General features: G+C 36.7%; 1 protein-coding gene across 1 annotated transcript in view; it reads left to right on the forward strand.

The window, feature by feature from the left end:
* Uba6 (ubiquitin like modifier activating enzyme 6) overlaps nucleotides 1-15,725 on the forward strand; it is a 65,258-nt gene extending 49,533 nt beyond the window's left edge. Inside the window, exons 27-33 of the mRNA XM_038334684.2 lie at nucleotides 1,277-1,348; nucleotides 3,354-3,471; nucleotides 4,890-5,083; nucleotides 6,595-6,722; nucleotides 7,785-7,872; nucleotides 8,970-9,064; nucleotides 15,318-15,725. Coding sequence (XP_038190612.1) covers nucleotides 1,277-1,348; nucleotides 3,354-3,471; nucleotides 4,890-5,083; nucleotides 6,595-6,722; nucleotides 7,785-7,872; nucleotides 8,970-9,064; nucleotides 15,318-15,456 — 834 coding nt within the window. The 3' untranslated portion in view covers nucleotides 15,457-15,725. The remainder of the gene's footprint in view (nucleotides 1-1,276; nucleotides 1,349-3,353; nucleotides 3,472-4,889; nucleotides 5,084-6,594; nucleotides 6,723-7,784; nucleotides 7,873-8,969; nucleotides 9,065-15,317) is intronic.
* The last annotated feature ends 791 nt before the right edge of the window (nucleotides 15,726-16,516 follow it).

Genomic DNA, 16,516 nt, shown 5'->3' on the forward strand with positions numbered 1-16,516 from the left:
TACAGGCTGCATAACCTGCCCAACTAGAATCATTCTTTTGGATTGAAAACGAAAAGCACATTTTATTTTGTTGTGTTACTGTCCATTCTAATTTGCAAAAGCTGTCTACTTATTACAGTACTGACAAACAGAAAATATTTTTCTTTATGAATTTAAATGTTAAAGTAATATTTGTGAAAAGTGGTCGTTAAGTAATAAAACTGTTTATGACCTGCTTACCTATTTCTGTTATCCTGGTTACTCTGTATTAGAAACCATGAGACATTTCATAGCAATTTAAAAATACTTTGTAGAGATACTCTTTTTTTCCTGTTTTTCTCTTTTAATGTTAACTTTTACACTTTTTCAGAAATCTAGAGTTGTCTTATTTTGGTTTTTGTACCTTAGAATCAGACTCATTCTGTTCGAATCATCTTTTTTGCATCCAGCACGTTTGATACAGTTTTGAGAGACAGCACATGTGCATAGGTTAGCTTTCTCTTTAAATGCATATTGGAGTTAAATAAACTCTGCCTTCAAGTAAACTGATTAGAGAAAAACAAAACGGTTTTAATTTTTTGTTGTTACTGTGTTTGAAATAGGGTTTTACTAAGTAGATGCGCAGACTCTCCGGAACTAGCTTCAAATTTGTGTTTCTTCCACTCTAGCCTTTGAGCTGTTGGAATTACAGACCTGTGCTACCAAATCTGTATCTGTATTTAACATGGATGTGCCTATTTTAGATCACTCCTGATGGAAAGTTAAATACCACATACAGATCTAGGAGTAAATAACAGTGTCCAGTCTTGTGTTACAAGTCTGAACTAGCCTCAAAAGCAGTGTGTCTCAGTTTTTCATAGGAGCTTCCTAGTAATAAATGTAGATGCAGGTTCATCTAGCTAAACTTGAACCGTTACTGTATCTTGCTTCTCAGTGTATGAATTTGAATAATTTATAGTGTATAATGTTACTCGAGAAAGGGAAACCTTTGATACTAAAGATATGGGTACGTGGTTTATTTTTTGAATTTTGCAGAAAGAACAAAAATGTAAAGGTTGTTAACTAATAAGTACGTTTTTACTCAAGACCTCCTTACCTCCACTAGCCGTTATGGCCGACAATTATGACAAAATGGAGATAAATGTTTCAAATGGCTATAAATAACTCAGGTGATATGCTAAGTTGCTAAATAGTTAATGTGATAAAAGGACCTTTTTTTAATAGAGTGTTTAACTTCAGATTCAGGGTTTAAAGAAATGTGCTGATAAAATTAACTTTTTTTTTTTAAATAAAACAGGATTTATCAGTGGATACCCTCATGGATATTCTTTCAGAAGTTAAAATTCAGGAATTCAAACCTTCCAGCAAGGTAAGCTAGCAGTTCATTCACTTAGCTAGCTAGTGGTTATTAAACTGCTGCGTATGCATAATGAGCAGTCTTTGTCCTTAAGGACATTTTATCCAAAGGAGTTGAACTATAAATAGAGATGCACCCGGAGCATGCTCTGGGTGACCTGCCACTTGGGCTGGTGCTGAACAGACAGAAGCAGCTCCCAGCCTTCATTTGAGAACCTGGTACCATGAGTGGTCGTGAATACAGACATAAGCAGGAAAAGTTGTCAGTTATTGCAAGAACATGGGCAAATGATGGATGACTGGGGGATAAAGAGGTAGAAGCTAACAAGATAGGTGAGGGGAAGTAGATTCTGTATGCGTAACTGTAGTGCTGACAAGTTTTCAGAGACAGTGAAGGGAGCTGGGGAAAGAGTGCTAGTTTCTTAGGTGGAATAAGAAGTAACTTTAACAGTTCAGTATACGCTAGAGAGATGAAGATGGAGTATACAGTAATTGAGAGCAAAGTAGAAAAGTCAGTGGAATGATGTAGGATTGCAAGACAGCACTGAGGATCCATATAACAGTATTGTGATGTTTGTTTTCTATAGATTGCATTACATTCAAACATATTTAGCTTTGGTACTATTGCGGCACTTGTTTGTGCTGCCAAATAGATGGAAAATTGTTCTGATAATTAGGCCTAGAAAATAGCACAGAAAGCATCAGAACCTGAGAAGTTGGCAATGAAATAGGAAATTTTGATTATATATATGCGTGTATGTGTTTACATGCATTTATAAAGTATTTTTTACAGAATTACTATATGCCTTTATTTTATATACTCTAAAATTTAACCACAAAGCAACCTTCCTCAAGGATGAATTTTTGTTTCCTGAATTTTTGTTTTGTAGAAAAGTATCTTTGTAGTCAGTGGAGTTTTGCATAAGTGAATGAGTTTTCTGAATAAAATATTCATGACAATTAACACAAATATTAATATAGTAGCAAATAAAGGATAAAACTATCACATATATAAGAAAAGTTTCTAGCCCATATTTCTCATTGATAAAATGAGACTAAAGCCCAGGAAGCACACTTGAGTATGTTTGCTGGCTTGCAGTGCCTCTCCTAGTGTAACAATTCAGGGCTAATAGGGTTCCCTGTGCAGTTGAGAGTTTTAATATGAGTTATGGTCTGTTTCACAACTCCTTAAAATAGCTCACACTTAGGCTTTAAGACCCTCATGCCCTTGGATATAGATATCACAGCCTTCTAGAGTATTAATTAGACATGATGGCAGACAGAAGTTTCTGTTTTATTGATTCCTTAATACATGTTAAATGTTTGTAATATTTAATGTCTCAGAACATACTTTGTTTAAATTTTAAAGTAAATAGTATTTTAATAATTAGTGATGAAGACATTTGGTTTGGAAACATCTCATGTGTGCTGTCTACTAGGTAAGTCTTTAAAGATAAGTCAGTTGTGGTATATGCTTCATTAATGATGCTAGACTTAGTGTATGAAGGAAGATATATTCTACATGAAAAGAACTACTTTCTTCATATACTAAGTATTTAAAGCCCATATTATATATTTGTAAAGAGCTCCATTTTTCCTATATGAATCTGATACTTTGAACTATGCAATTTTAGTTGAATGGAGATTTGTCAAAGTCAAAGCTATTTGAATATCAACTTCATTTATTTGTGGGATTTTAAGCTGTCTGTGTGTAAGCTGTTCAGTTAAAAAAAAAAATTCAAGCTCCAATAAGAAAAGTAAATTTTTTGAGATATACTGGCGATCTCTCAGTGACCAAGGTAAAGAGCCTGGTTATAGCATATACCTGCTAGTATATAAATATAGGTAGTAAACAAACACAGTAATAATATTACTAAGAAAGAGATAAATCATGATTAATGATCAAAGGGCATTGAATTGACCAAATATTTTCTCTTATGATTTGGTTAAACATAAATAAAAGTCAAGCCTGGATGTAAATGTGATAGTAGTAATAAACATTTGTACTATGTTTAAAGGTTGTTCAAACAGATGAAACTGCAAGGAAGCCGGACCATGTTCCCATCTCCAGTGAAGATGAGAGGAATGCTATTTTCCAGCTAGAAAAAGCCATTTCATCTAACAAAGCCACCAAAAGTAAGGGACCACTTGCAGATACCTTGGAGCCATATTGACAAATTGAGGGGAATAATTCTTAATCATGATAGCTGAGTATATCATATAAAATTTCTCTCCCTTAACTGTGATTAAATTCATCATATTTCTCCTCATGTCCTTGCCTTCAAGTTTTAAAATCTAATTCTCCAAATTGCATTAACTGCTGTGTTGTAATTCTTACTGTTTTTATGCTTCAGATATTGAACAGGTCTAAAAACACAAGCAAATATCTTGTTTTAAGGAGCAGAAGATTCAGATTAGCTGGGCATACTGGATCAGCAGGATCAGGAAGTCACAGTCATCTTAAGCTACATAGTGAGACCCTATCTCAAAATAAAAAATCAGGTTATTAACCTGCTCATATTTTTAGACATGCCACTTTAGGGGGAAGAATTACAGAAGTCTCTTAGAGAAAATGAGTGTGGTGGGGGATATAGATGAGTATGTACGCATGCACATGCCATGGCACACATGGAGCTCAGATGATAACTTGGGTGCTGGTCCTGCCTTCTTGGCTGGTTTTCCTGATGCATTTACCCAGCTAGTTGGTCTACAAGCTTCCAAGGATGCTCCTATGTCTACCTCTTATCCCTTTGTAGAGCGCTGGGATTACAGATTCTCACTGTGTGTGCACAGCACTTGTGTAGATTGTGAGCCTCAGCTCAGGCCCCCATGTCTTTCTCTACTCCAGTCTTCTCAGTACTGCCCAGGGATACAGACTGACTCTACAGCTTTGCCACAGTCAAACTCTAATTCTTTAAAAGCAGAGTTGGTTGTCCATCTGCTTATGCATGCTTATCATCTCTTGTTAGATGAATCAGTACTTCTCAAAGTTCTGTGATTTCATGTGTGAACCAGTAAAATTTCATGGAAAAAACATACGTTAATAGTCTTTAAAGTGATAATGAAAATCACTAATTTAAAGATACTTGAAGTGAAAAATGAATTATTTTGTTCGTTGTCAGAGAGAAAATGTTTCAAAGTAATATTTTGAGGTAAATTTTGAGTAGTACCAAAGTTTTATAATGCACTTGGCAGTAGCTAGTGTCACAAATGGCTCTTATTTCACTATTTACTATTTTTTTATAAAATGTGGTTTGGTGGTATTAAAGCCATTGTTTTCATGTTCCTTTATAACTTCAGTTGCCCACTTCTTTATTGCCTACTTCTTTATACATTTTCATTTGATTAATGACATACAAATTATTATGCTAAATAGCCTTATTAATTGAGCAGTGCTTTAAGTGGATCCTTCAGCTTGGTAACTTGTCTGTTTTTGTTTTTATCAGAAATCTTGTCCTCTAAAAATTTTATGCATGTACACTGTGTACATAGTTTTTTATCTCATAATACTTTTACCACTAATGAGAGACCACTCTTCTGTTTCCTTTGGTCAGGTGACCTTCAGATGGCAGTGCTTTCATTTGAAAAAGATGATGACAATAATGGACACATAGATTTCATCACAGCTGCATCCAACCTTCGAGCCAAAATGTATAGCATTGAACCAGCTGACCGGTTTAAAACTAAGCGCATTGCTGGTAAAATTATCCCTGCTATAGCAACATCTACTGCTGCAGTTTCTGGCTTGGTAAGCTTATTCTTATAAAAACGCTTCTATCTTACCTGCATCATACCAGCCTTAACTTGCCACTCAGATTTTAGAGATGAAAAGTTAAAAAAAAATTGATCTTATAATTTAAATTAAAGGTATTTCTGAAACATCTAGAGATATAATAATGTATACCTATATATCTAAAATATCTGTATAAAAATACTTTAGTATTAAAAAAGCTCATAACTGGGCGATGGTGGCGCAAGCCTTAATTCCAGCACTTGGGAGGCAGAGGCAGGCAGATCTCTGTGAGTTTTGAGGCAAGCCTGGGAAGTTTGTAACAACCAGGGCTATTACACAGAGATACACTGTCTCAAAAAGCAACAACGGCAACAAAAAGCAAAAACAAAAAAATAAGCTTAAGATAGAGTATAAATATTCTAGAGACATTGATCTCAGACTTTTCCTTCCCCCTTAGTTTGTGGAGGTGGATGGAAGGACCCCAACTCAGCAGCTAACTGAGGAGCAGGTCCTGGAACCCAGGGGACACTTCAGGATGCCCTGTATTCTGAGTTCAGCCTCTAGAAAGGTTGGAGTCCCAGAGAGAGTTCTGGGATCTGAGGAATACTTGGTTGTGCGCACCCAGGGATAGCCAGCCAGACGTGCTCGGAGAGAAGAGAAGTGGTGTCCCGTCCTCCAGAGCTCAGGGCCAAGTGTGACAGAGGGTCACCCAGCCGTCCTGTCACTTTCTTTTGACTCTGACAAAAATCATGTTAGCCTCCGTGTTAAGTAAATATTCTTAGTACCCAAGTACCTAAAAATCATTATTGTGACCATTTATTATACTGTACTCTCTTGGTACTCCACAGTTTAGAGTTGTTATCTACCCCTATATTGGTTGGTTAAATTGCTTTAGTGTCGTTGGAGACTGCACCTTTGCTCCCAGCCGCCTGTACCAGAAATAATCACACAGAAATTGTATTATTACAATATTGCTTGGCCTATTAGCTCATGCTTCTCATTGACTAGCTCTTATGTCTTAAAATAGCCCATTTCTATTAATCTGTGTATTGCCATGTCATTGTGGCCTACTGGGAAGGTTTCATCCAGCATCTGATGTCTGTCTCCTGCATGGCTACATGGCTTCTCTTTTGACTCCGCCTATTCTCTCCTCCTCTGTCTGCCCTATTCTGTGCTGCAGTAGGCCCAAAGCAGGTTCTTTATTAACCAGTGGTATTCACAGTATACACAGGGGTATCCCACATCACTTTAGTTTTGAGTTGGGGGGGGGGGGGGTATCTGCTTTGAAAATAGGATGATTAAATGCTGAAATAACTTTGTTCACTATATATGGAATAGTCTGAATAGTAAAAGTAAAATGTACTAAAAATATATGGGTCAGTTAAATAAGAAATGTATATACCACAATCTGTTCTTACTATTCACAGAGAAATGCTTGAACCTTGGCAAAGAACGAGACTGATTAAAATCCCAAGTAGCTTTAGCATTAGGCTCTTGAGATAATCACATCACCTTTTCTTCTCTAGGTTGCCTTGGAGATGATCAAAGTAGCTGGTGGTTATCCCTTTGAAGCTTACAGAAACTGTTTCCTTAATTTAGCCATTCCAATAATAGTGTTTACAGAAACATCTGAAGTAAGAAAAACTGAAATCAGGTATGTATAAAAGTCTGTTTGGCTTCTATAATGAGAAAGAAAATATTTCTACCCTTAGGAAGGAATGTACTGGTTTTCATCTCTTCTTCTTGTTAAGCCCTCCTGCTCTTTCAGGACCCAGTCAAACCTCACCCTGGTGAATTACTTCTAAGTAGACTAGCCAGAGAATCCTCCCACAGTTGTTTGTTACACCGTTTAGCATTATATGTTAGGATTCCTGACTTGGATAATGCTTTATCTTTCTATAGACTATGAAATGCAGAATCTAAATTTGCACGTTTTTGACAACAAGAAACAGTTCCTTGAGTTACTGTTTCTGACATTTCAGGTTGGCCACAGCCAGAAATGTGAGTGGAAGCATCTTGTGAGGAAGTGCTAATCCTCTGCTGTCCTAATATATTACTCATGAGAGCACAAATACTATAGTTCATACAAATGAGATAAGGTGCTGTGTTTCCCACTTATAAATACATTTTCACACATGCCAAATTACATGTATGCCAAGATTATCATTCTAGCATATTTATTTCAGCCAATGCTTTGAACAATCCAAATGTTCAGTTATTGATGCCCAGAACATCTGAACCATAAAACCCTCATTTAAAAATAGAGGGATACATGCATCTACATACATACACATGCACACACACACAAAGAAACACAACTATATATAAATGTAAGATGTAAAAACAAAAGGGAGACTATATGAATGGAAGGGAAGATCAGAAGGGGACCAAGGAGGGTGATGTGTATGATTAAAGAGCAATGATATACATGAATGAAAATGTCAAAAACTCATTACTTTGTGTGTAGACTAAAGAAGTATTAAAAAGAAAACGAGAGGTACATTGTAAGACATATATGAAATGAGACACTGAAAAATATACAAAACGGGTAAAAGTGCTTACCTATATTATTTACTGAATATTTTTAAAATTATGTTTCCCCACCCCCACAAATTAATTTTTAAGTATGTCATAAATACTGAGCTGCAGGAAATTTTTATTACTTCTGATGGAAAGAGATTTTAATGCTTGTACTGTTAATATTTTTCTGTAACAGAAATGGAATATCATTTACAATTTGGGATAGATGGACTGTTCACGGAAAAGAAGATTTTACCCTCTCCGATTTCATAAATGCTGTCAAAGTAGGATATTTTCATTTCTTTCATTTAATTAGTACCTTGAAGTGTGGTTAATGTTGTGCCTTATAATTCATAGAAATTCCAGTAGGTCCTTGTAGTAATAATAATACTAAGTTCTTTATTTGGTTCATTCCTGTATGTACATACCTATTGTAATTTACAAATAAAACATCGTAGAGAAAAACAGGAGTGTTATATTAGAACATATACTATACTGACAGTATATCTCTCAAGACTGTTTAGCTTATTTTACAGTAGATCTTAACCTAAACCTCTGATTTTTTTTCTTACAACACTGAGCGCGCTCTGCTTGGAAAGGAGGCGTTTGGTTTCCCTTTGGCGTGTTTGGACTGTCAGCCTCACTGTTGTTGCACCTTGTGCCTTCTGTTAATCCCGTGGTTCTCAGCCTCCCTAATGCTGCGACCCTAATACAGTTCTTCATGTGTGGTGACCCCAACCATAAAGTTGTTTTTGTTGCTACTTCCTAACTGTAATTTTGCTACTGTTATGAATTGTAATGTAAATACCTGTGTTTTCTGATGGTCTTAGGCAACCCCTGTGAAAGGGACATTTGGCCCCCAAAGCGGTCACAACCCACAGGTTGAGAACTGCTATATGTTGAAATAAGGTTTGCTTAAAGACTAGGACAGAGCAGTAAGTCATTCTAATAACAAAGACTGGTGGTTAAACAACTAATAGGTCGGTAGACAGTGTCAAACCTCACTCTGCCTGAAATGGCACACAATTTAAAACTAACACATTTCCTTCTAAGTGCTGAGGCTGTGACTTAGTGGAAGAGCCCTTAGCTGACATGCATCTAGCCTAGGTCCAGTCTCCAATACTGGGCATGAACATAAGCTGCTTAGTTCTGAGAATTTCCATTTATTATTTTCAGGCTATGGTTAACTGAGAAAAGTGACACCACAGATAAAAGAGATTACAACAATAGTTTTTAAATTTAATAGTTTAAATTTATGGGAGTATATAAATTATATTTTATATAAGACGTCCCTCCTTTGGGTGGATATAAAATAGTTTTACCCGTGTACTTTGTGTTTGAAAGAAGCTTTCATTGTTTCCTTTGGGGTGTTTACCTTTAGGAGAAATATGGAATTGAGCCAACGATGGTGGTACAGGGAGTCAAAATGCTTTATGTTCCCGTAATGCCGGGTCACGCAAAGAGGTTAAAGTTAACGTAAGTATTTAACATCAAGTGCAGAAGGGTCACAAACACCAAAACATAAGTTGGATATACGCTGGAAAGTTCAGGAAGTTACTGGAATTTATACAAAAATTGCTTTATGCTATTAGTAAAGACTTAATCTGCCAAGGGAAAGCCAACAGTCCAACTCTCAAATGAATCATGCCTCACATGTAAACATAGAATACTACATTTGTGAGATTGAGATATCAAACAAGAATACTAAATATTATTTTATTTATTCAGTGGATTTTTGCTAAAGATTCCTGCCGTGTGTCCAGCTTTGTTTTAAGCATTGGGGATATATTAATGAACAAAAATCCTTCTACTTGAGGAGTTTGAATAAAAGCTACATATGGTCAGGTAGTGGTAGATGCTCTAGAGAAACTAAAAAAAAAAAATAATAAAAGAGGAAGAAATGTAGGGAAGAGGGTTGGTTGAGTTGTTATATTTAATAATTTAGATATTCCCTCACCTATTAGGTTCTACCTGCTGATGTTGCATTTTAGAGGAAGAAAAGTACCAAAGAAAAAAATTTTTACAGTTGCCTACAAGGCTGGTTGACTTAGATCCTCTGTGTCTTTGTATATTTCTTCTCTCCTTCCCTCCTTCCCTCTGCACTGGTCTCTATTCTGTAACACCTCAGCCATTCTCTAGTAAGGGCTTTGCTCTGGTCATTTCCTCTGCTTGAAGACTGGAGAGTGGGCTAATAATGGATTCTCATTTCTGGTCTTTGCACTTCCTAAAAAGGTCTTTTTTGAAACTGGGCGGGTGGGGGGGGGTTGTTTTGTTTTGTTTTTTATTCTTTGCGGTTTTTCTCTTGGGGAGCCTGCCACCCAGCTCCCAAATAAATATTTCGGGGGGGGGGGGGGCTGGAGAGATTGCTCAGAGGTTAAGAGCATTGCCTGCTCTTCCAAAGGTCCTGAGTTCAATTCCCAGCAACCACGTGGTGGCTCACAACCATCTGTAATGGGGTCTGGTGCCCTCTTCTGGCCTGCAGGCATACACACACACAGAATATTGTATACATAATAAATAAACAAATAAATATTTAAAAAAATAAATATTTGGAGACTTATTCTTATGAGCACCTGGCCTTATCTTGTTTTATTTCTAGCCAACTTTTCTTAACTTAAATTATCCTATCTACCTTTTGCCTCTGGGCTTTTGCCTTTCTCTGTTTCTGTATTTCTTTCTTTACTTCTTACTCTGTGGCTTGCTGTCTAGCAGGGTGGCCAGCCACTGAAGTCCTCCTCTCCTCTTCATTTTGCTCCTCGATCTTCTCCCAGATACCTCCTCCTGTTTATTCTCTGCCTGCCAGTCCTACCTATCCTTTCTTCTGTTGCTGTTGGCCGATCATCTCTTTATTAGACCAATCAGTTGTTTTAGAACGGCACAGTAACAGCTCCACAGAGTTAAACAAATGCAACATAAGTGAATGCAACACATATCTTCATCATTAAACTAATGTTTCACAGCATAAACTGGTGTAACACACCTTAAAATAACATTCTACAATACTTTCTGAATTCTGTTTAGCACTGCAAACTCTCCCCAGCTGTAGTTTGGTATGCTTATTCTTTTTTGCTCTCCTTTTTAAAAAATACATTTACTTATTCTTTTCAAAAGTCTGTAATGTATAATATACGCTGTCCATATCTGTAATGTATAATATACGCTGTCCATATTCCCTCATTTTCCATTATCCTCTTATCCCCTTCTCCTCCCACTAAACCCATTCTTTTCCCAGTACCCCCTCCTGTTTTGATATCATTTTCTCCCAGGTCTTTTTATTTTTAATTTTATACACACAGTTACACATGTAAGCACTCATATGTGGTGGTCAGAGAACAACTTTGTAGAATTTTTTCTCTTTCCACCTTTTTGCATGGGCTCTGGGAATTACCACAGTTGCACAGTAAGCTCCTTTACACACTGAGCCACCTCACTGGCCCCACTCCCTTTCAATTAAAGTTACTTTTATTAGCATATATGGGGGTTATTTATTTTGAGCTCAAGAAACATACCAGTGGCTTCCCCACCGAGGCACATGATTGCCTTTTCTCTAGTAACCATAGCTACCTTAGGAGCCCTTCCTCATTTATTGTGGAACATTGATGGGCCAGTTTTGTGCGGCCACTGTTGATGTGAATTCAGTACGTATACATGGTTAGGTACAACACCCATGTCCAGAAGATAGCATTATACAGCATCTTTCCCATCCTCTTGTATTATTTCTACCCCTCCTCTGCAGTGTTCCCTTTAGCTTTGGGGCTGGCTGCTTAGTTATTCTCAGCACATGGAGTTTCTTCATTAGCTGTTACTCACTGCAGACAGAAGCTTCTCTGACCAAAACTGAAAGCAGGACTGTCAATGAGTAAAAACAAGTATTTAGGAGGTGGTTTAAACTTTGTCCAGTTAGCAAAGCAACAATAGTAGGCCATTTGACAGAGACAGGTGCAAGCAGGGCCTCCAAACCTCCCTAGCCTTGAACTTCGAACCAGGTTAAAACTCAAAACATGGATTCTTGCTTTGTACTAGAGCCTGAAATCAGAATGCAGTTGGCTATCCTAGTCACACGGTCGTACCACTGTTGTCCCACACAGTCCTGGCAACCTAAGTTCGATACTCAGAGTCCACATATAGGTAGAAGAAGGAACTCCACAGTGACTCTCTCACCTTCACACGCATGCCTTAGCAAGGAACTTCTACACACATGTACAGCACATGCTGGGTATGCAAAATAATAACTTACGGGTTCTGAAAACAACATTATCCACTCACGTATTTCCCTTCAAACTCCGATATTTTTTAATTAACTAACAAAATAATAATGTTTCCATGTGGGTATTTTATGTGTCCTTAGTTTTAGTTACCCCACAAACATCCTTTGTTACATCAATTTAAATCTGTACACTCTGAAAATTTTCCCCTTTTCTATCACATGTTCTTCTCTTCTCCCTAAGGCGTCTCCCTCCCATCATCCATTCCCCCAACCCCTTCTAGCTTCCTGGCCTTTACAGGCACCATGTGTTAAACACAAATCTAAAACTTTGAAGGTAGGATGTGAATGTGAAAGAATGTCTGAATATGCAGCATTTGTGTTTCAAGGTCTGGCCTGCCTAAGTGTATCTCCCAGTTCCACCTATTCCTCTGTAAATCTCAAAGCTCCATTTTTCTTTACAAAAGAATAAAATACCAGTGTATGAATGTGCATTTTCAGAGTCCATCAGTTGATGATTTAGGCTGACTCCATTTTGCAGCTGTAGTGAGTAGAGCGGTCGTTAGTGCGCTCTGTGAGTCTAGTGTAAAGGCAGGAGCAGAAGAGCTGAGCTGGGCGATAGTCCTGTTTGGAACTTTCTGAGAACCCTCCACACTGATTTCCGTAGTGGCTGCACTGGCTTATACTCCAGCCAGCAGTGAATAAATGTTACTCGTTCCCTATGATTTCATCAGCATTTGTCATCATTTATATTCTTATTGATAACCATTCTGACTGGCATAAGATGGAATCTCAAAATCTTTTTAAACTACTTTTTCCTAATGGTTAGAATGTTGAACAATTTTTTAACCATTGTGAAATATGTGAAATATGACCGTGTGACCTCTGATCATGAAGCTATGTGATATATTACATTGATTGATTTGTATATGTTTATCCCTTGCATCTCTAGGATGAAACAGACTTGATCATAACAAATGTTCTTTTTGATTGTTCTTGAGTGCCATTTGCTAGTGCTTTATCGAGAACCTTTTCATCACTGTTCATCAAGAATATTGATCTGTAATTTTCCTCTGTGTGCTTCTTCATCTGGGTTGGTAACAGAAATGCTGGCTTTGCAAAGTGACGTTGAAAGCATTCCTTCCTTTTTTTACTTCATTGAATAATTTGAAGATTGAGATTAGTTATTCTTTAAAGCCTGGTTGTTCTGATTCTGCACTTTTTTTTTATTTCCACTTCAGTCTTGATGCTCATTATAGATCTGTTTAAATTTTTTTTTCATTTTGGTTTAACATTGATAAGTCACACACATCTAGAAATTCATCTGTTTCTTTTAAATTACCCAACTTAGTAGAATATAAGTTTTCAAGGTATGTCCTCATGATTTTATGAACTTTCTATCTGTTGTAATGTTTCCCTTTTGTCCCTAACTTTATTAATTTGGGTCTTTCTCCCTTTCTTTTAGTTAGTTTGACTAAGAGTATGCCAACTTTGTTCATCTTTTCAGAAAACCAACTTGTTTCATGTACATGCGCTTCTATGCGTACACATGGATGTGTATGGTGTGTGCTCTGATGTGTGCAGATGCATATAAGAGTGTTTGTAAAGATCACAGATTAATGTCAGTGTTGGGGCAGAGTCTCTCACTTAGCCTAGAACTTGCTGTCTTGGATAAACTGACTGGCCAACATCCCTCAAAAGCCAGTCTCCTCTTTCCCAGTACTGAGACTGCAATTGCTATCACTTTAAACTTTTTTATTGGACTTCTAGGGACCAAACTCGGGTCTGCATGCTTGCACAGCAAACATTATCTTCCTCGGCCTCTCCTTTTTCTCTTTTTCATAATGCTTACCAGTAGTGTTATAGCTACAGTATAGTTGACCTGTCATTATCCCCTCCCCTCACACTAGAATGTTAAGTTCCACAGTGCATAAATCTTTATTTGATCTTTTCATTGTTGTATATTGAATAGTTAGATCAATACCTGGCACAGAGAGCCATCAGTAAAACTTGTATGAATAAATGGGTCTCAATATGTGATAATTTTCTTTAACATGACTGTCAGCTTTTGACCGTCAGTTGAAGTTAATCATTTGTACATTATAATTATCTGAATTATCTCTACCTAGGTGTGTGCCACCTAGATGTGAGTGAAATGTGTGATCATGAATAATTTAAAACTTGCTGCAAGGGCTGGAGAGATGGCTCAGTGATTAAATGTACTGCCTGCTCTTCCAAAGGTCCTGAGTTCAATTCCCAGCAACCACTTGGTGGCTCACAACCATCTGTAATGAGGTCTGGTGCCCTCTTCTGGCCTACAGGCATGCAGGCAGAACAATGTATACTTAATAAATAAGTAAATCATTTTTTAAAGAAAATTTGCTGCAAAAAATAACGCCTTTTGAGAGTTGACCAGTGTGTGATCACTGCAGCATGAGATGCTTTATGAATGATATTTGTTATGTTCTACATTTTTAATTTAGCAGGTATTTATTACTTAAGTGGCTGGATACTTAGTTCTGTCAGTGAGAGCATAGTTAAGAGCATGAGCTTGGTTTTGTAAAGACGTGTTTGGGTGGTTATTTATTAATACTTGTTTGTCTCCTTGAGTAACTTTGAAACAGATTCTCGGCTATGTTTGTTCCCGTAGCTACTGAGTGTTAAAGTAATAGTAAACCCTAAAAATGTAACAGTGCAAGAGTAAGTAGTATTCCATAATTGCTAGTTCTGTTACTATGTTGTTATTATACACATAGCCCTGATGTCCAGTACAGTGTACTCAGAGAAACAGGCGCATTGATTATTGATTAAAATGTAACTAAAATCATTGTAATGAAGATGTTGACGTTGCGTTAGGGACTTTTCCTACCTCAAACCTCAGTTTTGGGTTAGATTTCATTTAAGCATTTGGAGGAGGATTATTATATGTAAAAGCAAATGGCTTTGCATACACATTTAGCTTAAAAATTAAAAAGTGCACTTGATCTCCCTTTGGAAAGGGAGATGACATGGATATGAGCAGTAGAAAGATGGAGAGGTAGGTACGGGACACCGCACCCTTGTCAAATGGAAGGCGCTGTAGTTGAGAGCCTGCTGTGAACTTACATTCCTCAACTTACATTTCAGGAGAATTCTGACAGCCAAGTAGGGAGAGAAAGGATAGATTGGGCATCTTGTATTTTAAGATTTTAGTGAAGCTTGCTTTTTTCTCTTTTGAAGAGCGCTAGAAGATCCCAGGTGTCTCTAATCTTTAACAAATAAAGGAAAAATGTCAGTTTTTCAGAATCACTGCATTACTCTTTGGGATTTTTTTTTACTTTCTTTGTTTATTGTCATTACCAGCAGGCATCATATTAGATAAGTGTTTTCAATTTGGAATCTTTAAGGAAAAATTAAGAGTATAGGTAGATTATTATATTTTACAGTATATGTACACATCCACAGTCTCTGAATAGTAGTACTAACTAGGGAAATCTTTCCTTTTACCAAATTAACACCGTATTTATCCTTGCTTATTTTTCTTAGAATGCACAAACTTGTGAAACCTTCCACTGAGAAGAAATACGTAGATCTTACTGTGTCATTTGCCCCAGACACCGATGGAGATGAAGATTTGCCAGGACCTCCAGTAAGATACTACTTCACCCATGACACGGATGAATAGAAGCTGTCGAAGTTACTCCAGGACTACTGTATTTTGGAAAGTGTACTTAATTCAGAAGCTAAAATAATCAGCTCAATACTGTGGATTTCTTTTGCCTTAATTTAAGGGAAAAATCAGCAAGAAATGTATCTACACTGAAGAATCACAAAACATTTTGAAGCATAGTACACATCTGTTGCTTCATGTGGCTATGATCACAGCAACTTTGAACTGGAATACCATTTTCTAATGCTTACAAGTTTGTATATTAAGCCCTGTGAATGAAAAGGAACAAAGAAAGCATTTATCTATGACCAGAAAAAATAAAGATGAAGAAATAGAAAATAGTGAATCCCAGCCATTTAAAAAGCTAAATCCTGTTTTAAGGCTTTTTTTTTTTTTTTTTTTTTTTTTTTTTTTGGTGTTTGGTACCCATTTTCCAATATGAATAGTGTGATACTGTACCTCTGATATAATTAGGCTTTGAAAATTCCATAGCTCTGAAGGGGGTGGGATGGTAGAGACAGATGAAGAGTAGAGATTACAATTGTGTGGCTGAAGTTAGTGTCCTGTTACCTCTGCCAACAGTCTGTGATGTTACTTCCGTACATCAAGCGTTTTGCTGATATGGTCGGTGTTATGAGCCATGAGATGATGGCGTGTTAACGTGGACTAAATGTTAACAGTATTATATGCACTCTACAACTGTCAGAAAATCCATGAATGTGAGCAGATAAATATGGCTAATCGTTTGATTGTTAATATGCCTTTATTTTATTTATCTGGAACTCTAAACTAGTCAGAGTATATAAGACTGAAATTTTTATAAAGGGAATAATATCCTTAGAAATAGATAGATATAAAATTAATGGTAGTAGAGTTGTCTTTTTTTCCTTCCATCAATATAATGGAGAAAAAAAGTGGTTTTTGGTTTTGTTTTTTGTTTTTTTAAGGAAGCATGTCATCTTACTCTTCATTCCCAAAAGAGGAATTGACAAAGAGAGAGAAATTATATTTTTTTAAGTTTTTCTTCATTGAGAGAAATGCTCTATTTCCTTATATGAACAATTGCAATTAATAA

The sequence above is a fragment of the Arvicola amphibius genome, chromosome 1 (assembly GCF_903992535.2).
Source record: "Arvicola amphibius chromosome 1, mArvAmp1.2, whole genome shotgun sequence".
Lineage (NCBI taxonomy): Eukaryota > Metazoa > Chordata > Mammalia > Rodentia > Cricetidae > Arvicola > Arvicola amphibius.